At 51.9% G+C, this 23,616-nt stretch overlaps 1 protein-coding gene across 1 annotated transcript in view; it reads left to right on the top strand.

Moving 5' to 3' along the window:
* Positions 1-23,223, top strand: part of Col4a2 (collagen type IV alpha 2 chain) — a 134,324-nt gene extending 111,101 nt beyond the window's left edge. Inside the window, exons 24-48 of the mRNA XM_038327236.2 lie at positions 74-180; positions 1,468-1,669; positions 2,019-2,078; positions 3,203-3,259; positions 4,214-4,321; positions 5,884-6,105; positions 6,709-6,870; positions 8,770-8,940; positions 9,622-9,765; positions 10,321-10,443; positions 10,739-10,920; positions 11,690-11,753; positions 11,918-11,992; positions 12,271-12,378; positions 12,690-12,797; positions 14,326-14,397; positions 15,522-15,647; positions 16,190-16,306; positions 17,497-17,658; positions 17,752-17,850; positions 18,116-18,262; positions 18,404-18,520; positions 19,453-19,644; positions 20,465-20,751; positions 22,045-23,223. Coding sequence (XP_038183164.1) covers positions 74-180; positions 1,468-1,669; positions 2,019-2,078; positions 3,203-3,259; positions 4,214-4,321; positions 5,884-6,105; positions 6,709-6,870; positions 8,770-8,940; positions 9,622-9,765; positions 10,321-10,443; positions 10,739-10,920; positions 11,690-11,753; positions 11,918-11,992; positions 12,271-12,378; positions 12,690-12,797; positions 14,326-14,397; positions 15,522-15,647; positions 16,190-16,306; positions 17,497-17,658; positions 17,752-17,850; positions 18,116-18,262; positions 18,404-18,520; positions 19,453-19,644; positions 20,465-20,751; positions 22,045-22,302 — 3,470 coding nt within the window. The 3' untranslated portion in view covers positions 22,303-23,223. The remainder of the gene's footprint in view (positions 1-73; positions 181-1,467; positions 1,670-2,018; positions 2,079-3,202; positions 3,260-4,213; positions 4,322-5,883; positions 6,106-6,708; positions 6,871-8,769; positions 8,941-9,621; positions 9,766-10,320; positions 10,444-10,738; positions 10,921-11,689; positions 11,754-11,917; positions 11,993-12,270; positions 12,379-12,689; positions 12,798-14,325; positions 14,398-15,521; positions 15,648-16,189; positions 16,307-17,496; positions 17,659-17,751; positions 17,851-18,115; positions 18,263-18,403; positions 18,521-19,452; positions 19,645-20,464; positions 20,752-22,044) is intronic.
* Positions 23,224-23,616: the final 393 nt, after the last annotated feature.

Raw genomic sequence — 23,616 nt, 5'->3', positions numbered from 1 at the left:
CTGAGCCCTTCCTGGCTCAGTTCGCAATCTGGGGGTCCGGGGATAGGGGGATTCACATGAGCATCTTTCCCAGGTGAGCGAGGACAGCCAGGGGTCCCTGGTGTCCACGGGATGAAGGGTGATGACGGTGCCCCAGGACGTGAGGGGCTGGACGGATTCCCTGGCCTTCCCGGTCCTCCGGTAAGCAGTCGCCACGGTGCGAGTGGTCCATCCCACTCATCAGGACCTTCACATTCTTTTCACTTTGTGGGGTCACAGCCTTGGCGCCCGCGCTCACCCAACATGCTCAGGATAGGTTCATTCTGCTTTAATCAGCAGACATGGTGTTTTTAAAGACTAGTGCCTGAAGTCAGATGTTGAGCCCAGACTGAATGAATGAATGAATGAAGCCCAGAGGAGAGAAATAAATACCTATCATGGTCTACTATAGAACAAGACCCATGTGTTGTCAGGAAAGGGTCTTCCTGCAGCAGATCTTAGAGAGCTAGTCTCCCTGAGTGTTCACAAACCTTGCTTGCTGTAGCCAGAAGCTAAGGACAAATTGTCCACCTGCAGAAAACCCATTGACTTGCCCCCCCCACACACACACACACCATCCACCTGAGTCTAGCTGGTCCACTCCATGATCTCTGGTGGCCCTGTAAAATGTTTTGTTAGCACCACACATACTAAATCAGCTAAAATATGGATGTGCCGACGCTTTGAGGGCCCTACAAACAGCAAGAGAGCTTGGCCCAGTATCTATCCCATAATACTCTCTTCCCTTGGAATGCAAAGGAGAAAGGTGATGTCATGAGCAGGGTGACTCCCCATCAGCGTCTGCCTAACTACCATCAGAAGTCCCCTTTCAACCACGGCTCTGCAGGCATGCTGGGACAAGCAGCATCTCATTAGTTATATATAGCACTGACGCCGGGGCCCTGCTGGGGGCTGCCACGTGAGCACTGCCCCTCCCCACTACCCAGAGCTCACCACTCCCTACCTCTGTCTCTCCATGACCCACGCAGATGTCCCCACCTGGCTGGTATCATCACCACAGACAGGGCATGCCACTGACAGGACCCTAACCTGTCCTCATTCCAATCCTGTAATATCACCTCTTATTCTAAGAGCCTATGACGACTCCTCCTCCTCCTCCAAGTAGCTCACTTCCCTGTAATGATGTGCTGTCCCTCGTGAACAGCAGACATGTCACACACGCTAATCCTAATAGATGGACCGGATGCTAATTCCTGTGCCCACAGTCCTGAATATAAATACGTCTCTCCCCGAGCGACCCTCCACTGTGCTAATTGGTGAGGCTATAAAATCTAACTTCAACTCCGTTACTTGTACAGACATCTTCCTCCCAGTTATCCTTTCTCAACCTGTAGCCCAGAAGCCCAGTGGAACAGGGAAGGGAAATTAGGAAGCCATAGCTGACCTGATGTCTGTATGCGTTTGAAGGTAACTGGGATTCTCTTACAGGGCGATGGCATCAAAGGCCCTCCTGGGGATGCAGGTCTCCCTGGCCTGCCTGGAACCAAGGGCTTTCCAGGAGAAGTGGGTCCTCCAGGACAGGGCTTACCAGGCCCGAAAGGCGAGCGTGGTTTCCCTGGAGATGCTGGGTTGCCAGGACTTCCAGGATTTGATGGTCCTCCAGGTCCCCCAGGAACACCGGGACTCTTAGGTATGAAGGAGCCCTGTCCTCATCCTCCTGAGTCCTGGGACAGTCAGCCTGGCTGTGTTGCCTGTTCTAGACCACACGTGTGTACCCGGGGAACCAGGCAGCAGCATCATACGCCACGTCTGTTCCCAGCACATGGAACAGATGTGCACTGCAGGCTCCTCGGGACCACCATCTTTTCCGCTAGGTGGCTGGCTGGGAGGTAGAGCTTCTTCAGGCAAATGAGGTCACCCATGCCCAAGCTGCTCGGGCACCGCACATACAAATACACGCTCAGACACCTGCACATTGGGTAAGCCAATGACTTCCGTTGGGTCTAACCTTGCCTCCTTCTTCATTTGTGTCTCTCCAGATTGCGACACAGGTGTGAAAAGGCCAATAGGAGATGGCCAGCAAGTGATCGTGCAGCCAGGTACAGTGATGGAGACCAGGAGTCTCTAGACTGTTACCATTCTGGACAGCATAAAGTGTGGGACTCAATGGCCAGTACCCCATGGGATTCTGGCCTGTGTTCTCATGCAGATGGGCAAGAAGGACTCCTAGAACAGACATGCTCGCAAGACATCTGTCTTTAGTAGAGGACTCTCAGCAGAGAGGCCAGCTGGGCATCATCATCCTAAGCCTCAGGAGCATCTGCAGCCTGGGTGTCTTAGTCAGTGTTCTCTTGCTGTGAAGAGACACCAAGACCAAGGCAACCCTTAGAAGGGAAAGCATTTAACTGAGGGCTTGCTTGCAGTTTCAGAGATTTAGTCCATTTTCATCATGGCGGGGAGCATGGGAGCACACAGGCAGACATGGTGCTGGAGAAATAACCGGGAGTCCTAAATTCAGATCCACAAGCAGCAGGAAGAGAGAAACAGTGGACCTGGCTTGAGCTTTTGAAACCCCAAAGCCCACCCCCAGTGGCACACTTCCTCCAGAGCTGCCACACATACTTCAACAAGAGCACACTTCCTAATCCCTCTCAAGCAGTGCCTCTCCCTAATGACCACGCATTAAACATAGGAGCCTATGGGGCCATTCCTGTTTAAACTGCAAGACTATGTTTAACTTTGCGCCTGCTCAAAGCAACCAACCGTGGTGGCTCACTCTGAACCGTGCAAATTCACAAAGAAACCAAACAGTTTTCTTTAGAAATTATAAATGTGTGTCCGTCTACTGACAGATGTCTTCAGATGGAAGAAACCTGTCCCCCGGACCTGTGGGGATCCACAATGATTTGGTTGGGTCAGGGCTATTGTCCCCGTGGGAAAACTTACCAGCACAATTCTACTTTTTATTAGACTGTTTTTTTATTTAATATCATATTATAATATTAAACAATAATAGCATATTGTTTATGCTAATAGTCTGACTTCTTTACATGATGAAATTCAGCTTTTGTTTGCATCGGAGCCAGGAGTAACTAGGTCATTGAGTTCATCTGAACATTAAATAGTAGTCAGTCTTCCTGACTGCTTCTGACCCAGCAGTACCCAAGGCAATGAGCCTCAGCGTGACATCACTTCCGCTCACCTACCTCTCCTCTGTCTCCAGGTTGCATTGGAGGCCCCCCAGGACCACCTGGCCCCCCAGGACTCCCAGGCCCTACAGGTAATATTCAGCCTTCATGCCATGGCCTGATGTTTCTGCTTCCCACCTTGGCTTTCCCTTCCGCTGGTCCTGCATGCCTGTTCATCTCTGGACACACTGAGGTTCTGCCATCAGAACAGCTACAAACTGTGGTCACTTCCCAGGGAAGCTAGCTCTTAAGCACTCCATAAAAAGAATGGACATGGTGTTGGGCAGTGGTGGCACACACCTTTAGTCTCAGCACTCGGGAGGCAGAGGCAAGTGGATCCACATTAGTTCAAAGCCAGCCCGGTCTACAAAGTGAGTTCCAGGACAGCTAGGGCTACACAGAGAAACCCTGTCTCTGAAAAAAATAAAAAAGAATCTACATAGTAAGCACTGGGCCCCTGCTTTGCCTGGGGAAAATATAGCAAGAGCCCCCCCTCTCTCATATATATATATATATATATATATATATATATATATATCCCGTCTCTCCCTTTATATTTAATTTTTTTCATACCAACTCCAGTTCCCCCTTCTTCCCCTTCTCCCATCCCCCACTTCTCCCCCTTCCCACTGCCCCCCTCCACTCCTCAGAGGTAGTAAGGCCTCTCTTGGGGGATCAACAAAGTCTGGCATACCAAGTTGAGGCAGGACCAAGTCCCTTCCCCGTTTCAAGGCTCTGCATGGAATCCCACCATAGGGAATGGGCTCCAAAAAGCCAGTCCATGCATTCAGGATGAATCCTGGTCCTACCGCCAGGGAATCCTATAGACAACAGACCAAGTCACAGAACTGCCACCCACATTCTGAGGGTCTAGTTTGGTCCCATGAAGGTGCCCCAGCTGTAGCAAGAGCCATTTTATGTTGGCCTCCGCTGACTTCATCTCTTCCAAGTTCCATGATAGGCCTCATTGGTTCACGATGAAGCTGGATCACATCCGTTGGTCCTCAGAGGATCTGACAATGACTGTGATTTCCTTGGGTGTCTAGGTATCAAAGGCAGCAGAGGAACGCCAGGAGTCCCAGGAGAATCTGGAGGACCAGGGCTCAAGGGCTTCCCAGGAGACCCAGGTCGTGAAGGCTTCCCAGGACCCCCAGGTGAGTCAATACAACCTGTGTCCTTACATTGAGGGAATGGCTCGTGTGTGCAATCAGGTCCACCCCAGCTCGATTATCTTCCAGGACTGATAACTGTTGTCCGTGCTCTTGAGAAGTTAAAAATTCTTGACATTTTTTAACCATTGATGTGCTGGATGGATGCAGAGATCTGGCGGGAGCCGCAGACCTGACACAGGGAGTTATCCCTTGGTGGATAGGGAACAGCCTAGCACTGGCCTCTCCTCAGAGTATTCTGAATGTGTGGACAGTCCTGTCACCATTGGCTGCCAGTTTGTAGTTAGGTTTGCATGACGGGTACACCTGAGAAAACAGTCCACAATGGGAGAGTCTATTTAGCTCATGGTTTCAAAGGCATCCGTTTATCATGGTAAGATGAACAGAGCAGAGCTGTTCACATTGCGGTGGCCAGAGAGCAGAAAAGGGGGCAATACAGGAAGATCCGGGGAAAGATATAGCCACCAAGAACATATCCCTATGAACCCAGCTAGGTCCCATGTCCTACCTACACCACCTCCCAATAATGCTATTATTAATCCACAGAGGGATTAGCATATTGATTAGTTCAGTACCCTGGTGATCTCATCATTTCAGGAAATACCAAGGTGTGCTTCACTAATTCTCCAAGCTTTTATTTTATTGTTTTTTAGTGTGTAAGAGTATTTGCCTGCGTGTAGATGTGTGTACCATGTACATGCCTGGCACCCAAAGAGACTAGAATGGGCATCAAATCCCCAGGGACTGGGGTTTAGGATGGTTGTGAGTCCCGCGTGGATACTGAGTCTCAAATTTAGGTCCTCTGCAAGAACTGACCATGCTCTTACCCACTGAGTTCCCCCGGGATTTCCTCAGCCCAGATGGGTAGATAGTTAAAGATAAGCACTCAGTGCCTGGTGGGGTGGCACACACCTCTAATCCCAGTGCTCAGGAGGCAGAGGCAGGTGCCTGGTAGGGTGGCACACACCTCTAATCCCAGCGCACAGGAGGCAGAGGCAGGTGCCTGGTGGGGTGGCACACACCTCTAATCCCAGCGCTCAGGAGGCAGAGGCAGGTGCCTGGTGGGGTGGCACACACCTCTAATCCCAGCACTCAGGGGGCAGAGGCAGGTGGATCTTTGTGAGTGGAGACCAGCCTGGTCTACATATCGAGTTCCAAGCCAGCTAGGGATACACAGTGAGACTCAAAAAGAATAAACACCCAGTCTAATGGCCCCTCCTCAGTGCCACACGGAATGTCCCTGTGACAGCCGTCCGCAGCTTTCCCGCTCACTCCCCACTGACCAGCGTCTCTAGGTGTTGGGGTCCATTTTCATCACTCCATCCAAGTTTTGATACAGCGGAGTCTGAACGCCAATAGTGAAGGAAATCGAAGAGGTTTGATGACATTGAGGGGTCCAGGCTCTGGGCAGTGGGCAGGCTCTCAGGCTGCAGATGCCCTTCTGAGACCTCATCACACACTGGCTCTTTCTCGACGCTTGTCAGTGAGCTCTCAGAACATAACCGTGCAGACTTGTGGCTAAAGGTACCACCCTTGCTTTGTTTCAGGGTTCATGGGACCTCGAGGATCCAAAGGAGCTACAGGCCTCCCAGGCCCAGATGGACTCCCAGGCCCCATTGGACTTCCAGGACCAGCTGGACCCCCTGGAGACAGAGGGATTCCAGGGGAAGTCCTCGGGGCCCAACCTGGACCCAGAGGAGATGCTGGGCTACCAGGACATCCGGGGCTGAAAGGGTCTCCAGGAGAAAGAGGACCCCCTGGATTCCGAGGTGAGTGGCTTGACAGGTGGGGGGTTGTTGCGCTGCAGCCCCCAGGGTGAGTGCAACGCCCTTCTCAGTGGTTTTGGTCAGAAGCTCACAGTGTGTGTGAGAGAGAATGCAGGCTGGTTCTGTTTACACACAGAACAACATATTAACCGTCCATAGCCAGGAGACAATGACCCACAGACTCTGCTCTAGGTCCTCGGCTGGCCGCTTTCTCTTCAGACCTGTAGCCGGTGTGCAAATTGGGAAGGATGTATCCCAGAAACTGCTGGCATGTACTCCTGGCTTGGGAACATTTTTAAATACGGCTGAATACTGATCTTGCCAAGCTTAAAGAGCAAGGCTAAGGATTTCCCCACAGCAGCAACTGGGTTTCTTGTCCTGGAATATTGGCGCAGTAGCAAAGGCAGAAGGAAATCTTCGAGATGCTGGTCTTTGTGCCCTAGTGACTCACATGCTTTGTGGCTTTAGCTCTGCTCCGCCGGGAGAGTGCTTTCTGCAGTCTAGACTGCCTCCTGCTAGTGTTTCTATACTGAGTCTGATCAAGCAGGAATTCCCTATGATGAACCAAGCAGAGATATCTCACAACTCTTGTCTCTGGCTCCGCAGGAAGCCAAGGCATGCCCGGAATGCCAGGATCCAAGGGTCAGCCAGGTTTCCCAGGACCTTCGGGACAGCCAGGACTCTCCGGACCCCCAGGACAACATGGGTTCCCAGGAGCTCCTGGCCGAGAGGGACCCTTGGGGCTGCCAGGCTCCCCCGGCCTTGGAGGTAGGAGTTCAGCACCCCAGGAATCTGGGGCCCTCGCTGGTGCTAACGGCCAACCTAACCTGGTTTTTTCCTGGGTAGTCATCAAGTTGTGTTTCAGGGAACCCCCAAGAACTGCAAGGGGTCCCAAAAACAAATCCTACCTTTTGTCAGAAGAAAATTTAAGCAGCTGGAGGGGACAGGTCAGCCTGCACCTGTTGTATCTGTCGAGGACCTACGTGTGGTTTCATTAGGAAAACAGACAATTTCACTGCAAAGGTTCAAAATCCCTGCTTTGGTGCAGAAAGGAGACATTCAGGGTGGCAGGGAAGGTGGGCACGGTGGAGATGTCCGTAGGGCACTGGCAGCGAGTGGCTAGACCAGAGTGGTTAGCTTTCCCATGCACTCAGCGCAAAGCTGACCCAAGGCTTTTGCATCTCATGGACCAGCAAACGTTTCCTAAAGTTTGTTTGGTTATGGCTTTGTGAGACCCACTCTGACCATGTTACCCAGGCTAGTCTCTAACTTCTGGGCTCCAGCAATTCTCCTGTCTCAATCTCCCAGCTGGGACTGCAGGATCTGGCTTCCTGATTTTTTGTTTTGCTGATTAAGAATTTTTTTATGAATTAAAGTTGTAATGGTGCCATACACTGACAAGTGAGAAAGTTCTTAATGGAATCTTTACTCTTAAACTTGAAAAACAAAATCTCTAATCCTGCTACATTCCCTGTTGCCACAGTTGAGCAGTAATTTTGCAGAGGGCCTTCGCCATCTCTGTGGGCAATCAACTATACACACAGACCCTCTTGCAAACCAGGCCTTTCCCTGGTCTCAGGGGTACCCATATGTGGCTTTGTCTGTATCCCAAACTGCTGCCTGGACCCCCAGCGAAGCCAGCTCTTCTGTGTGCCATGCTGGTAACCAGTGCTGAGAAGGAGGTTCAAGCCTTCTGCCTCATGTTCCCAGGGGCTCACCAGCTCCTAGTTCCACACATGGTCTCCAATGATCCAGGAGAAAAGACTACAAAGGCCCGGCTCTAAGTGAGCCACGCTTTATTAGATAGATGATCTCCCTCGTGGACAAGCTTGTGTTTGGTCAGGGTAAGGCAGGCAGAGGCTGGAGGGGAGCTTGCTTCACATGACACACGTCTTGAGGCCAAGAGTCATACAAATAGGAGGACCCTGGCACCGAGCAGGAGGTAGGTGGCCCAAGAGTGGACAGGACACCTAACAAACAGGGCGACCAGAACAGAGGCATGAGCACCCAAGGGGTGGGCTGAGAGCTCATTTGAAGGAGAGGGGCGGTGACAGGGTGAGGAGATTGGGCAGGAGGTAGAATGTGTTAAATACCAAGCTGGGGGCCATTGGAGATTTAAAATAGACAAACGTAGTAAGCCAGGGATGAAAGACCATCAGCTCCTTGCTGTGAGGGAACCTGGATGGTGGTGGGGTGCAGAAGGACATTGATGGTTCTCTAGTGTCAGGACTGAGTCAGGGACTCGGGAAGGAGCAGGGCTGACCAAGCATCAACCGCTGCTAAAACTCTGCCTGTTGGCTTACCCTGGGTTACTGTAGCTGACCCAAGCTGACAGTGTCCTGCTGCCAGCATGGGTCCCTGTGTATGGAGGCAAGGAGCTATCCCTGGGGAGGACACACTGGGCTCTCACTCCATGGTTGGCCCCCGGCATTGTCATGGTGACCTCTCTAGGAAGTCTAATCCCTGCAGGGCTCACAGGCCGTGTTTTAAGGCTCATCTCTGTTGGGACAGTTTTCTGTTTTCCTCTAAGGAAATTTATCTTCCCAAAGGCCTTGTAAGGGTTTCCCTGTCCTGTACGCCCTTTAATTTTCCTTCTCTCTCTCTCTCTCTCTCTCTCTCTCTCTCTCTCTCTCTCTCTCTCTCTCTCTCTCTCTCTCTCTCTGACAGGTTTACCGGGAGACAGGGGTGAACCTGGTGAGCCTGGTGTCCCTGGCCCTGTGGGCATGAAAGGTCTGTCTGGGGACAGAGGTGATGCCGGTGTGTCAGGCGAGCGTGGTCATCCTGGAAGCCCTGGATTTAAAGGAATGGCTGGGATGCCTGGTGTCCCTGGGCAAAAAGGTAAATAAATGTGAGGTCAAGCAAGGACTTCCCCTGCTGGGGCTGTGAGGCTGGTCACTCTCTGACTGAAGCAGCTGTCCCAGGGGTCCCCAAGCTGGCTAGAGACTGACCTCACACACCTGCCGGCCTGAAGCTGCAGGAACCTAGGAGATTAGCTGATGCTACTTAATGTCCATCAGCAAGCCAGTTTGTCACCTTACCTAAGGGTTATCAGCACAAGGAAGGTTCTAGACAGAACCTACTGTAAACAGGTTCAGATCCTGGGATGATGGTGTTTTTATCAAACACCTGGCCCCTAGAATTGAACTCATCACACACAATGAAACTATTGCAAGAGATCCTCCGAGGGCAGAAGTTGCTGGAAGTACCCTAGTGGCCTCCCTAAAGCCCTTGGCATCTATCTGCCCAGGGTGTGAAAGGACTGGGGTCACTTTCACCTGTGGGACCCATCTGAAATCCCATGGGACTCTTCTGTGCCACCTCATGCTGTCACCCGCCCGACTTCTGAGGCTCTTATCTGCAGACAGCTGGGCCCTACATGGCTCTTAGAAAGTGGTTGTCCCAGAAATCCTTGCTCAGGGCAAGGGTCTTCACAGGCTCTCATGTGAGGGACATGGCCACAGTGTCAAGGATGCAGGAGACCGGCGTGTCCCCACTAACCCTCTCCTTCTTCCTCCAAAGGTGACCGAGGGTCACCCGGAATGAATGGCTTCCAGGGCATGCTGGGACTCAAAGGAAGATCAGGGTTCCCAGGAGTCAAAGGAGAAGCTGGATTCTTTGGAGTTCCTGGTCTGAAGGGCCTGCCCGGCGAGCCAGGTGTTAAAGGTATGGCCTTGCTTCAGATCCAGAGGTCTGGAGCGCCCAGGTCCACACTCCCCACCTGGATTGCCCTGTGACTGGAACAGCAGGCCTGTCCTGCTACACTGAGCTATTAAGTTACAGTTTTAACAGATTTCTAGCAGGATAGTTCTTCCAAGATTTCAAGATTACCTTTGTTTTTAGGTAAATCCCATGCTAACTTAGATCTTTTAGGACGTGGAGCCAAAGTTGCTCATTTAAAGTTAAATTAGGACTGGGCGCATGTGTAATTCCAGGGCATGGAAAGACCGATGTCTAGTGAGCTCAAAGGGCAGACTAATCTATGTGGAACCTTATCTTAAACAGAGCAGAACAGAGACCAAAAGCTTAAAATTAAGTTAAATTTGAAATGCGGTTGCCCTGTGCTCCCTCGCTGTGGCTCCTGCAGCCTCCCAGGGCTGTGGTTCCCCTGAACACCCATTCCCGTGCTTAACACAGAGCTCTGAGGGCCAGACCAGTTTAGCGATTGATTCCCTCACCATCGGGGGTCTTGGGAAATGACACAATTCTGCTTCCTTCCAGGAAACCGAGGGGACCGGGGACCTCCAGGACCCCCTCCTCTTATCCTGCCAGGGATGAAGGACATCAAAGGAGAAAAGGGAGATGAAGGACCAATGGGCCTGAAAGGATACCTGGGCTTGAAAGGTGAGGCAGCACATAGGGGGGCCAGCTCCCTCTGCCCCAGCCCTGGCCCTCACTGCCTGGACTCCAGGACATTCCTGCACTCTGCCAGGCTTACTTTGTGTTTTAAGTCTCCCCATAATCAGTGTCTCTTGATCTTGATACCAGAGCCATGCCCTTTTTCTGTGCTGTGGTTTAGAGCTCTGGACACTGGGAGATGCGCTCAGAGTGCAGTTGTAGGCATGGGGGAAAGGAAGTGCAGTTGCAGGCATAGGGGGAAGGGTCCTGCCCTCACCAGGCCTTGCTGCTCTTCCTACAGGTAACCTAGGAATGCCTGGGATCCCAGGACAGGCTGGAATCCCAGGGCTACCTGGGAGGCCCGGCTACATCAAGGGAGTCAAGGGCGACATCGGAGTCCCTGGCGTACCAGGCACGCCAGGACAGCCTGGGGTGGCTGGCCCTCCTGGAATTACTGGGTTCCCAGGGTTCATAGGAAGTCGGGTGAGTAGGTGCCCCTGCCTTGCTTGTTCTATAAGATCCACTCCCCTCCTCTGCTCTGGGATCAAGCCACAGATTTGGAAGCAGCAAAGGCTTTCTAAAAGTCATGAGCCAATATAAGGACAAGGTTCCCTGTGTGTAGCATGAATTCTAATTGGTCTTAATAACAAAAACTCGGAGTCAGCTATCAGGGTGTGAAAGCTGAAGGATCAGAGAAGCAGAGCGGCCAGCCACTAGAGTTCTTATCTCTACTAGTGCTCAGGTCAAAGGGGCGATCCTGTCCTCAGACTGCTTCAGACTGCTTCTGTCTCCACCAAACCTCAGACTACACGGAGCTCCTGTCTCCTCCCACCTTATATTCCTCTCTCCACCCAGCTGTATCACTCCTGTCTCCAGCTCCCTAGCACTGGGATTAAAGGTGTGGGATCCCAAATTCTGGGATCGCGTTTGTGTGACCTCTGTTTCTCTTTTGGACTGGATCAATTTTGTGTAGCCCAGAGTAGCCTTGAACTAACAGAGATCCCTCTGCCTCTGTCTTCCGAGTGCTGGGATCAAAGGAGTATGCCACCACTCCCTGGCCTCTAAGGCTAGCTAGTATGCCTAGCTCTGCACTCTGATCCTCAGGCAAGATTTATTTGTTATATCATAAACAAAATATCACCACACCTGTGCCTATCAGTGGCAACCTGAGGGCTCACCAGCTACCATTGCCCCTGTCCTGGGTTTTCAGTGTATGGAGCCTCAATATTGTTTCTGTTCAATTTTGTCTTAGGGCGAAAAGGGTGCCCCCGGAGTAGCAGGGCTTTTTGGTGAGACTGGCCCTACTGGGGACTTTGGTAAGTGTCACTGGGACAATGAAAGCAGGGAGGTCAGAGCTTAGCTCCTGGCTAAGTGAGGTGCCTTCAGGCCTGGGGTGCTACCGGGCATTTGGAGCTAGACTGCACAGTAGACGGTCCAAAGCTAATGACCTAGAGCTCACCTTCCACTCTGCATGTCACAGGTGATATTGGGGACACTGTGAACTTACCAGGAAGCCCAGGCCTGAAGGGCGAAAGGGGAGTCACCGGAATTCCAGGTACACAAGTTACTTCGTTTCTTCCAACAGCCCAGAGCATCGCCTCTTGCTGAGCATGGTCCTAGGGACTGCAGCAAATGACTGAGGTCTTCAAAGCCACTGTGCAGGAATGATTTACTGAATTGGAGGACAAACTCAAGAGCTCTCCTCCCCTCATCTCCTGGCTGTGACTGCAGCCAGAAGCAGCCCCCATGTCGGGAGGCAGCAGATGCAGTCATACATGTCAGCATATGTCCTCTGTAGAAAGAGCACTCCACACAGCAAATCTCTGGTTCCAGGTGTCAAGGGATTCTTTGGTGAGAAAGGAGCCGAAGGTGACATTGGATTTCCTGGGATAACAGGCATGGCTGGAGCCCAGGGCTCTCCTGGACTTAAAGGGCAAACAGGTGAGATTACTGTAGCCATAGCCTGCCCTGGGGTGTGGCCTCCTGAGACCAGGAGCAAGTGGCCAGCCACCTTGGCCATTCCCTCCTCCACTGCAAGCACTTGTGTCCAAGAGACTGCCCTGTACATATGTCACATTGCCTGGCTCCATCTGGAGACCAGCAATGCATAGCGATGCCATGTGGGCTATGGGAGCCCTTAGCAATGGGGAGTGAACAGGGCCAGTTAGGACCTCATGGGAGGCTCCCCAGAGGCCTGCTGCACCTGTCAGGGCTCCTACACGTTCAGACTTTTCCTGCTCATTCCCCCACAGGTTTTCCAGGGCTCACAGGACAGCAAGGGCCACAGGGAGACCCAGGACGAAGCGGACTACCTGGTGACAAGGGAGATTACGGCTGGCCAGGAGTAGCAGGGTTACCAGGTAAGGGGATCTCTTTTTAGGAAGAAAGACAAGTGACCACCAACAGTCAGGGCCAAGTGTCCAGACTGCCAGATTACAAGGAGAGGAACCTGTCTGTAGGCTGCTGTCACTGAGTCCCGTGGGTAGACAGGGACAGGTATGTCAGTGGCTGACTACAGTCACAGGACACTGAGTGCAGGTTTGCAGCCGTGGAATCTGCTGACCAGAAACCAGGCACGCTCTTCAGCAAAGAGGGCACACACCTACAGAAAATTGACTGGAAGAAGCTTCCAGGGAGGTTTCTTTTCTTTTTTTTTTTTTTTTTGGTTTTCATTATTATTATTATTGAGCTCTACATTTTTCTCTGCTCTCCTCCCTACCTCTCTCCTCCCCTTCAACCCTCTCCCAATTTACTCAGGAGATCTTGTCTTTTTTCTACTTCCCATGTAGATTAGATCCATGTATGTCTCTCTTAGGGTTCTCATTGTTGTCTAAGTCCTCTGGGATTGTGATTTGTGGTCTGGTTTTCTTTGCTTTATGTTTAAAAACCACTTATGATTGAGTACATGTGATAGTTGTCTTTCTGTGTCTGGGTTACCTCACTTAAAATGATGTTTTCTAGCTCCATCCATTTGCCTGCAAAATTCAAGATGTCATTTTTTTTTCTGCTATGTAGTACTCCATTGTGTAAATGCACCACATTTTCCTTATCCATTCTTTGGTCAAGGGGCATTTGTTGTTTCTAGTTTCTGGCTATGACAAACAATGCTGCTATGAACATAGTTGAGCACATGTCTTTGTGGCACAATTGAGCACTGTTCTTTCAAGGTCTGTGAAGAAGGTCTCTGGCCTTTCTTTAGCCATTCTACACAGATATAAGCAAGTCAGAAGGACATACACAGGTGTCCTGTTGCTGTCCTCATGTCCTGTTGCTGGCTGCCATGTGCTCATGTAAAAGGTTACAAGACCCTGACACAAAATCCCTAGGCTCCTGTGGCCACACCCAACCCCAGGGGTCATCTGTGTCTTTAGAAAGGCTTAAGCTCAAATGGAGAGAACAGAAGTGTGACACCAGACTCCCTGCTCCAAGCACAACTTCTTTTCGTGTATTGCATTTATCGTGTGTACATGCACACACAACTGACTGGGAGCAGGGTGTGCCATGGAGCATGTAGGGCAGGCCACAGATAGCTTGCAAGAGTGAGATCTCTGCTCTCGTGTAGAGACTGAACTCGGGTTGTCAGTCATGGAAGCACCTTAGCCTCCGAGCCATCTCACTGGCCCAGTGGCTTTTATAATCATGTATACGCCATGACAGGCATCACAGAAATAGTGCCTCTGGGTCCCCTTCCTGTTCTAAATGTTCTAAAATGTCTGAAAAATGTCCACGCATAGGCTCGTGGGTCGCACGAGAGTGACGGTTTTCTTGCCACATAAAGGTCAGTGCCACTCACAGGCCAAAGCAGGCTAAAGCAGGCTAGGGTTGTCCTGGGACCAGCCGGAGCCCTCTGCTGTCCTACGCGGCATGACTAATGATAACTTCCCACAGGTTTTCCGGGAATCCGGGGGATCAGCGGATTACACGGCCTGCCAGGCACCAAAGGCTTCCCTGGATCCCCAGGTATCCAGCGGTGACTATAAAAATCATCCCTGTTCAGTGGGGAGTGTCGTTGTCGTTGTTGTGGTTGTTGTGGTTGTCATTGTTGTTGTCATTGTCATTGTCTTTGTTGTCATTGTCGTTGTCGTTGTTGTCATCATTGTTGTTGTCATTGTCATTGTCTTTGTTGTCATTGTCATTGTTGTCGTTGTTGTTGTTGTTATTGCCGTCATTGTTGTTGTCATTGTCATTGTCATCATCATTGTTGTTGTCATTGTCATTGTTGTCGTTGTTGTTGTCATTGCCGTCATTGTTGTTGTCGTCGTCGTTGTTGGCATTGTTATTGTTGTTGTTTGGGGGCTTTTGTTTTGCTTTGGTTTTTTGAGACGGGGTTTCTCTGGCTCACTCTGTAGACCAGGCTGGCCTCACAGAGATCCGCCTGCCTCTGCCTCCCGAGTGCTGGGATTAAAGGCGTGCGCCACCACCGCCCGGCAACTTTATAGATTTTTACATTACTAAATAGTCATCTACCTGCAGGGAAATTCATGCACTCATGTTCCCATTAACAGTTGGGCTCCAGTTTCAATGGGCAAATGACAGCAATTCTGGTGAGGCTGTGACCACCACGGTGTAGCTATGGCAGCCACGGTGTGGCTGTGGCAGCCACGATGAGGCTGTGGCAGTCACGGTGAGGCTGTGGCAGCCACGCTGAGGCTATGGCAGCCACGGTAAGGCTGTGGCAGTCATGGGGACGCTGTATTGTTGTTTAGTTTGCTTTGAGCACCTGACATGTGAGCAGGAAATATTTTAAATGAGATCAAATTTTCAAAGCCCAATAAGGCCGAGCATGAGAGCAGCCACCAGAACCAGGAGACTGGGATGGGTCCCTGAGCATGGCCAGCTGCTGCTGTAATCTTGGACTCTCTGAAGGTCAAGGCCTTCTGTCCATAGAGAGTTCTACCGTGTTCTCTGTGATATTCCTTCTGAGTCTCAAACTCCATGTTGCTGAGACCAGAGCTAGAAGGCACTGTGATGACTGCCTATTTCTCTGCTCCATGCTGTGAGGACCATCATGCCACACACAACAGGCCACCTCCCCTGCATGGATGGAGTTGGTGCCGACCACTGCTGTTGTAATTGTACTGCAGGTGCTGATGTCCATGGAGACCCAGGGTTCCCAGGCCCCGCTGGAGACAGGGGTGACCGAGGAGAGCCTAACACATTTCCAGGCCCTGTGGGACCTGCAGGGCAGAAAGGGGAGCGGGGAACCCCAGGTAAGTAGCCATCTCCGTGAGTAGACCCCACAGCATACGAAGGAGACTACGTGTCCAAGGTTCTCTGAGGGGAATCTCCGGGCACAAACTCCCAGCTCGTCTCTGTTGCTATACTCTGTGATCTGGCTTGTTTTACCCCAATGCTGGTTCATTTCCAAGCCCCTCAGTTGGTGAAGGACAAGCTCTCCCTTCTTCCTTGCCTCTGATATTGGAGACCCTGAATGGGGGATTAGCTGTGGTCATGGGCTCCAGCGTCCCATCATCATGGGCTCTGACAGCCATTCCCTGGGGGCAGTGTCTGAGGGCTACACCCTCTAGTGGGCTCTCAGGACTCATGGTGGCTGGTGGCCAAGAGGAGCTAATGGTCAGCCTCCAGCCTCCTGGGCAGTCACGTGCCTCTTCCTGCCCTGAAATGTTCCCTGTCCAAAGACACCATCTCAGCCTCTGTGACGATGCTTCATCTAGAGAGAGCACTGTGAGAGGGAGTGGAATCCTTGAAAGTAAGCAGATGGAACTAAACTGACCTTTGTTTTCCTCCTCAGGGGAGCGCGGCCCAGCTGGAAGCCCAGGACTTCAGGGGTTTCCAGGCATCTCTCCACCATCCAACATAACCGGCTCACCTGGTGATGTGGGGGCACCAGGGATATTTGGCTTAGAAGGTAGGCAGCGGCTGTAATAGCTGATATGGCTAGGGGAGAAGTTGTATTCCACACACTGTTCAGACAGGCAAAGGAACGGGTACCACTACCACCCGTCACCCACACAGCACAGTCCCCATGACATCACATGACAGGATAAGCCCTGTACCTGCCTGGGTGGCCTCAGACCTGCTCCAGGTTTTCATCTTTCTCACCATTTAGGGTTTGTGTCTTTAATCTGTGTCCATCAACCACGTCTACCAGGAACTAGCTAAGTATTAAAAAGAGACGGAGCTGGGTGGTAGCACAGGCCTGTAATCCCAGCCCTTGAAGGAGCCAAGAACACCTAGAGCAAGTTCAGGCCAGCTTGAACTATAAAGTGAGAGCAGATATGAAAAACAAAAATAGGGGGAAGAGGAGAAGGCATGAAGATTAGCAATTATTTGAACGTCAGTGTCCCTATAGACATTATATAAAACAGGAGACAGAGGCTGCCCAAGTGATCATCTATAAAAGATAAAAGAAAAGCAAAATGCAGTGTATGCATTACGACACAATAGCCAACCTCTAAAAGAACAGGATTTCTGACATATACACACACTCTGGCAGGGATGGGGGGGGGATGCTCAGTGATGTTTCCCAGTCACAGGCTAAATATGTCATGGCTCCAAGTATAGAAGGTCCCACGAGGCAGAGAGGAGGTGGTTTCCTGGGACGAGGAGGGTGTGGAGGGTGCAGAGGGTGCGGAGGGTGCGGAGGGTTGCGGTTTAGTGAGGATGGAGTCCATCGAGGATGCTGAGGGCCTCTGGGAAAGCCTAGGATGTGTCCTTTTTTTTTTTTTTTTTTTTTTTTTTGGTTTTTCGAGACAGGGTTTCCCTGTGGTTTCTAGAGCCTGTCCTGGAACTAGCTCTTGTAGACCAGGCTGGCCTCGAACTCAGAGATCCGCCTGCCTCTGCCTCCCGAGTGCTGGGATTAAAGGCGTGAGCCACCACCGCCTGGCCTAGGATGTGTCCTTTAAAACTTTAAAATGGTAACATTTATGCTACATGTCTTGTTGATGGTTTTCGTTATTAAATAAGAGATACTGTTGCTGTTACCAGCTCTCCAGAAGCTGGCATCCAGGGCAATGACTGGGCCAGAGCCTCCATAACGGGAGGGGGGCACTCCTCGACCCATATGTAACCTTTGCACACTGTGACTTCTGCCTGCAGGCTACCGAGGTCCTCCAGGGCCACCTGGATCAGATGCGCTTCCTGGAATCAAAGGAGATGAGGGGAGCGCTGGAGCTGCAGGATTCCCTGGACAGAAAGGATGGGTTGGGGACCCAGGACCCCAGGGCCAGCCCGGTGTAGTTGGTCTTCCAGGGGAGAAAGGTAACAGTGTCATGTGATGCGGGGAGCAAGGCAGGCAGAGGAGCACAGACCCCACTCTGTACATTGGTCCTGACTGTTCCGTCTTCATTGCAGGGCCCAAGGGTGAGCAAGGATTCATGGGCAACACAGGGCCCTCTGGGACTGTGGGTGACAGAGGCCCCAAAGGACCCAAAGGAGACCAAGGATTCCCAGGTGAGTGGTACCTGCAGCGCCAACCTGTCTCTCACGGGCATGTGCCCTGTTCTCTAAAGGGTAGAGAGAAAAACCAAGTGGGCTTCTGTCACTCCCAGGGCCTTGGCAGAGCGTGGGTGTTGAGTGACCAGTGTGAGGGGGCCTTTCAGGTGTGTTTCTGTGTGCCTTCAGGATGGGCTTCAGAGAGAAGAAGCAGGTGCAGTCACAGTGGAAACGCGAGGCAGTTGCCTGTCCCTGACACTCATGGCTTCTCTTTGACTTGCAGGTGCTCCTGGCTCCGTGGGAGCTCCAGGCATTCCGGGCATCCCCCAGAAGATTGCTATTCAGCCTGGCATTGTGGGTCCCCAGGGCAGGAGAGGCCGTCCCGGTGCACAGGGAGAGATAGGGCCTCAAGGCCCTCCTGGAGATCCAGGTAAGGCTCTGGGCAGGGTCCCTGTGTCCCGTCCCAAGAAAAGGCCCCCCCATCCCTTTTGCTCTATACCCACGTCTGTCCTTTTTAGCTCGACACCACACTGCTAAGCACAGTGTCATGCACTTATTTAATGTCTTACAGGTTTCCGTGGGGCTCCAGGAAAGGCTGGACCCCAGGGCAGAGGTGGCGTGTCTGCTGATCCAGGGATCCGGGGAGACCAAGGGCCCATGGGACAACAGGGCCCTATTGGCCAGGAAGGTACGTGATTGGGTGGCTTATAGGACAGAAGTTCTGTTGAGGGTGGGGACACCCTGACCAGTCTACAAGTGAGGGACAGACAGGTGCCTGGCAGAGCTGGGACAATAAGCTTCCAAACCCAGCTGTAGCTGTAGTTTCAACCCAAGCATGTATTGGAAAGACCTGTGTTACTTCTTTAAAGTATTTGTACATGGGGCAGAAGTAACAGCCATTTTTATGCCCCCCCCCATAAAAAAGATTTGTTTTAATCAACCCAAGCTTGGCATGAGTAGCAGTAGCAGCTGTGCTGTAACAAACACAAGGGATGTCACCGGTGTCAGTCAGAAGACAGTGGCCCGCCAAGGAGTGGTCTGTGTGGCAGCTGTGGGCAGCCACAGAGACACAGGTCCTGCAGCAGGGGCAAATCAGAGTTAGTCCTAGGCTTGAAGGCACAATGGGAAAGGGAGTCTTAAGAAAGAAGGCCTGGAGGATGTGCCTCAGGGAGAATGGTAGGTAACAGGGCCCAGGGACGGCCGATTGCCGGAGGAGATGCTCTCTGTCTCCTGGGTAGAACTGAGGTCCTCGGTGGTTACGGCAGGTGGGTGTTAGTTGCTCTTCCTAAAGAGTGTTCTACACTGAACACACTGAGAAGTGGCCGTCCTGGGAGGAAGAGGCCTAGTTGCTCCCCAGTTCTGCAGTTCTGCTATGCGCCCGGCTCTCCCTGGAGGAGTGCCCCTGTAGCCACTGTCTCTCACAGCCCTTTCTGCTCATGTTTGGTGCCATCGTTATGGTCCTGTTGGCCTCCTGAGCTGGTTTAGGTCTGTCTTTCCTGAGGCTTGTAGTCTAGAAAGCCTGTGCCCCAAGCTTGGTATCCTATAAATGAACTGGGATCCTGTCCCCTGCCCTGGTGCCCACAGGCAGTTAAATAGCAACCACTTTCTCTGGGGTCCTAGGGGAGCCGGGCCGTCCAGGGAGCCCCGGCCTGCCAGGGATGCCAGGCCGCAGCGTCAGCATCGGCTACCTCCTGGTGAAACACAGCCAGACAGACCAGGAGCCCATGTGCCCCGTGGGCATGAACAAACTCTGGAGTGGGTACAGCCTGCTGTACTTCGAGGGCCAGGAGAAAGCCCACAACCAGGACCTAGGTAGGTGCTGTGTGACGCCCCAATTCTGTTCCCTGGCTCGATGGAAGTCACGGTGAGATTGTGAGCCCCTGAGATGAGCTTCTCCCTACTACCGCTACATGACCCACCTTCTCCAGGCTTAGCTGAAGCTGGGATGGCCATGGAGTCTTACCACACCCTCAGGCTTGGGACCCTCACAGAGGGCTTTTAATTTGATAGAGCATCCACACCTCACAAGTAGCTCTAACCAAGATTGCTCTCTCTGTTGGAGGCTCCAGTTGCTTCCCAATTCTATAGCTTTGCCCCCCAAGCCTAGAACATAAGTTGGAGCCAGACAGAGAGGTGAGGGCATGGACTTAATCCTTCCACACAGGTGCTCATAAAAAAGCATGCAGGTGCACATGTGTGCCTTCAAAGGACATGAATTAAAAAATACAAAACACACAAGGTCAAAGTGGATGAGCCTGTCTGTCTGCCATCCACTCAGACAGCCAAAGTGCATGTGGAAGGCTGGAGGGTGCTGGTGACATTAAGGCCATTGGGTCCTGAAAGTGTACCAACCAGGCCCTAGCATTGTGGACATTCCTGTTGCAGCCCCATCCCATCCTAAGTTTTACAATGCAATGGAGAAAAGACAAACCAGGATAGGATACAAAGTAACAGTTGGAACAGGAGCTTAAGGGCAGGGCTCACACCCCACAGATTAGCTGAGGGTGGACCCGTCTGACTGAACGTTTTTCTGAGCTGGAGAGAGCCTCAGCCAGAGTCGGAGTCCCGTTCTGTGCCCGGTGGCAGCATAGAGGTGGATGTAGGACTAAATTCTCGTGTGCTCCTCATGCAGGGCTGGCCGGCTCCTGCCTGGCACGCTTCAGCACTATGCCTTTTCTGTACTGCAATCCTGGGGACGTCTGCTACTACGCCAGCCGCAACGACAAGTCCTACTGGCTCTCCACCACCGCCCCGCTGCCCATGATGCCCGTGGCTGAGGAAGAAATCAAGCCCTACATCAGTCGCTGCTCTGTGTGTGAGGCGCCAGCCGTGGCCATTGCTGTCCACAGCCAAGACGTCTCTATACCCCACTGCCCCGCCGGGTGGCGGAGCTTGTGGATCGGCTACTCCTTCCTCATGGTATGTAGTGCTTTTCCCTTCTCTGAGCACAGAACCGCGTGGCACTTTGCCCATCTCCACCCTAGCTGGGGCACAGGAAGGGCACACACATTTGGAAGAATAAATCAGGGCTGCAGATCTGAGCTCAGCAAGTAAAGTTTGGATGTCCAGCACCCGTGTGAATGCCAGTGAGGTGAAGCGTACCTGTAACCTCAGTGCTGGGAGACAGTAGAATCCCAGGCACTCTCTTGCCACCCAGACTAGCCAGAAAGTGCCAGATTCAAGGAGACACCTGCTTCTCAAAAAATACAGTGGAAACCAATTGAATAACCACCCAATTTGAACCTGTGACCTCCATAGAAACACACACACACACACATACATCATATGGGGCAATTGCTCAAATTGTGTGTCATACAAGGGCACCTGGAACAGGAGTGGAGGACTATAGTTCAGCTTGATGAGGGCTAACTGAGCCATGTGCCAGGCAAGGAAGGAACTTTCAGAAGAGTCCCACTCTGTAGCCCAACCTCTCCTTGAATTCTTGGCAATCCTCCTGCCTCAGCTTACAAACCTGAGCTCACAACCCCTACCTATTTCAGGATTGGTTTGTTTTTTTATTTTCATCTACTGGGCATTTTGAATGAATGATTGATAGCCTTTTACATTTCGTTTAACCAAAATGTAGTCAGCCGTATCTACAGATTGTACCTACTTCTGGGTTGCCGCTTTCACTACACAGCCAGTCATGGGTGCTGTGGTTCATGCCATGTCTGCACCTGCAACACCCTCCTCCAGCATCAGGGCAACTTTGGACATGAGGCCCAGCAACCTCAGCACCGCTGAGCACCCTGATGGCAGAGCACTGTCCCCAGGGTCTGTGTTGACAGATAACAAAGAGGGACTGGGGTGTGGCTTGGCTGGTAGAGTCCTCCACTGGCAAGCACAAAGCCCTGAACTTTAGCTCCAGCACCAAAAAAACTGGGCGCAGGAGCCCCTACCTGTAAGCCTTGCTCTCTGGAAGCGAAGGCCAGGGGAACAAGAACTGAAGGTCGCTCTCTGCTATGCAGAGAGCTTGAGGCCAGTCCCGGCGACAGAATCTGTAAAAAAAAAAAAAAAAAATGAGGTGTGGTAATGTGTGCCCTTAATCTGAGCTACTTGGGACACTAAGGGACGAGCAATCCTTTGATCCTAGGACTAGGGCAACATAATGAGCGTCTGCCTTAAAGCGGATGAATAACACACTCAGCCTAGGTACCTGGGTGTTTCCGGCATGTGGCCCCTAACACGCTCCATCTCTTGCTCTCTGCACAGCACACGGCGGCTGGGGACGAAGGCGGTGGTCAGTCGCTGGTGTCACCGGGTAGCTGTCTGGAGGACTTCCGTGCGACACCTTTCATCGAGTGTAACGGAGGCCGTGGGACTTGCCACTACTATGCTAACAAGTACAGCTTCTGGCTGACCACAATCCCCGAACAGAACTTCCAGGGCACGCCATCTGCTGACACACTAAAGGCTGGCCTAATCCGCACGCATATCAGCCGCTGCCAAGTGTGTATGAAGAACCTATAAGCCGTCCACCCTGCCCGCCGGCAGCCGCGTGGGAAGGCCTCTTTGGTGCTCCTTCTTCTGTTTTTGTTCCATTTTTTTTGTTGTTGTTGTTTGAGACAGTGTCTCACTTTTTATCCCTGTCTAGCCTGGAACTACATAACCCAGGCTGGCCCCCCAACTTGTGGCAACCCTCCTGCCTCAGCTTCCCAAGTGCTGGGATTCCGGGCGTGTGCCACCACACCCAGCTTGGTGCTTACTCTTAACTTATTACCTCAGATGCTGACCCCAAAGTTGATCTTAGTATTTTCTTTAAGAAGAAAAACTTCCAAAACAGCCCCGCGCCAGCACTCACCCCAATCACCTATCAGCAAGTGGGCACTGGGTCTCCAAGTCCTACCACCCATGGGTCTCAGCCCTGCTAACATGGGAGCAGCCCAGGGAGCTCTCACCGTGTAAGACATGGACATTGTGCCACCAGGGGTAGCCAACAGTAACTGTCTGTGTGTCCCTGTGCCTCCGCTGTCTGCAGGTGGCTCCCCTTCCTTCACTGTCATCCTAGAATGAGGCAGACCCTTCAGGACAGCAAAGGGGACTGGCCAATGACCTGAGGCTCGCTGCCACCTGTTTCCACCCAAGGATCCTTGCAGAACCCTCTGACTAAGCCTGTTTCCTTGGCGGCGGGGATGGCAGTATTATTTTCTACCAAATCCATAGCTGCTACCTCCCAAGTCCCCACATGATGGCACCTGCCTTTTTAAGACCCCGACCATGGCACATGGCTCTGGCTCTAGCCAAACCTACACCAGCATCTGCTGGAAGGTACACTTAGCAAGTCATTCACAGTGGCATCCCACAACATATGTCACCTTAAACACCTCCCCCAATGCAGCAAGCTTTTTATGCCTTTCCGTGTAACACCACAAATAAAAGATATTCTGAGTATTTGACTGACTACTTGTGCGTGTGTGTGTGTGTGTGTGTGTGTGTGAGAGAGAGAGAGAGAGAGGGGGGGGGGTGGTACTCGTGTGTACAATGGTCTGAAATTTTGCCGGTTAGGCTGGCTGGCCAGCCAGCAAACCCCAGAGATCCACCTATCTTAGCATGTGCGTGTCTCTGTGGGAATAAGTGCAGTTTTCTGTATTTTGGGAAAATTTGGTCCCTGTCTGTATATTATCACTCATTTCTACAGAAATATCTTGGGAATCACATGTCTGAGTGAGGAGGCTCGATACCTTTCAAGTACACGTCCAAGGTCACTTTCGTCCCCAAATGGCTTCCAACTCCACTCTCAGCATTTGAAAGGAATACTCCCTGGCACACAGCTTGGTCACTGAC

This window comes from Arvicola amphibius, chromosome 4 (assembly GCF_903992535.2).
Source record: "Arvicola amphibius chromosome 4, mArvAmp1.2, whole genome shotgun sequence".
Taxonomy (NCBI): Eukaryota; Metazoa; Chordata; class Mammalia; order Rodentia; family Cricetidae; genus Arvicola; species Arvicola amphibius.
Note: the sequence above shows the minus strand (reverse complement) of the source record. Positions and strands in the feature narration are given on the sequence as shown.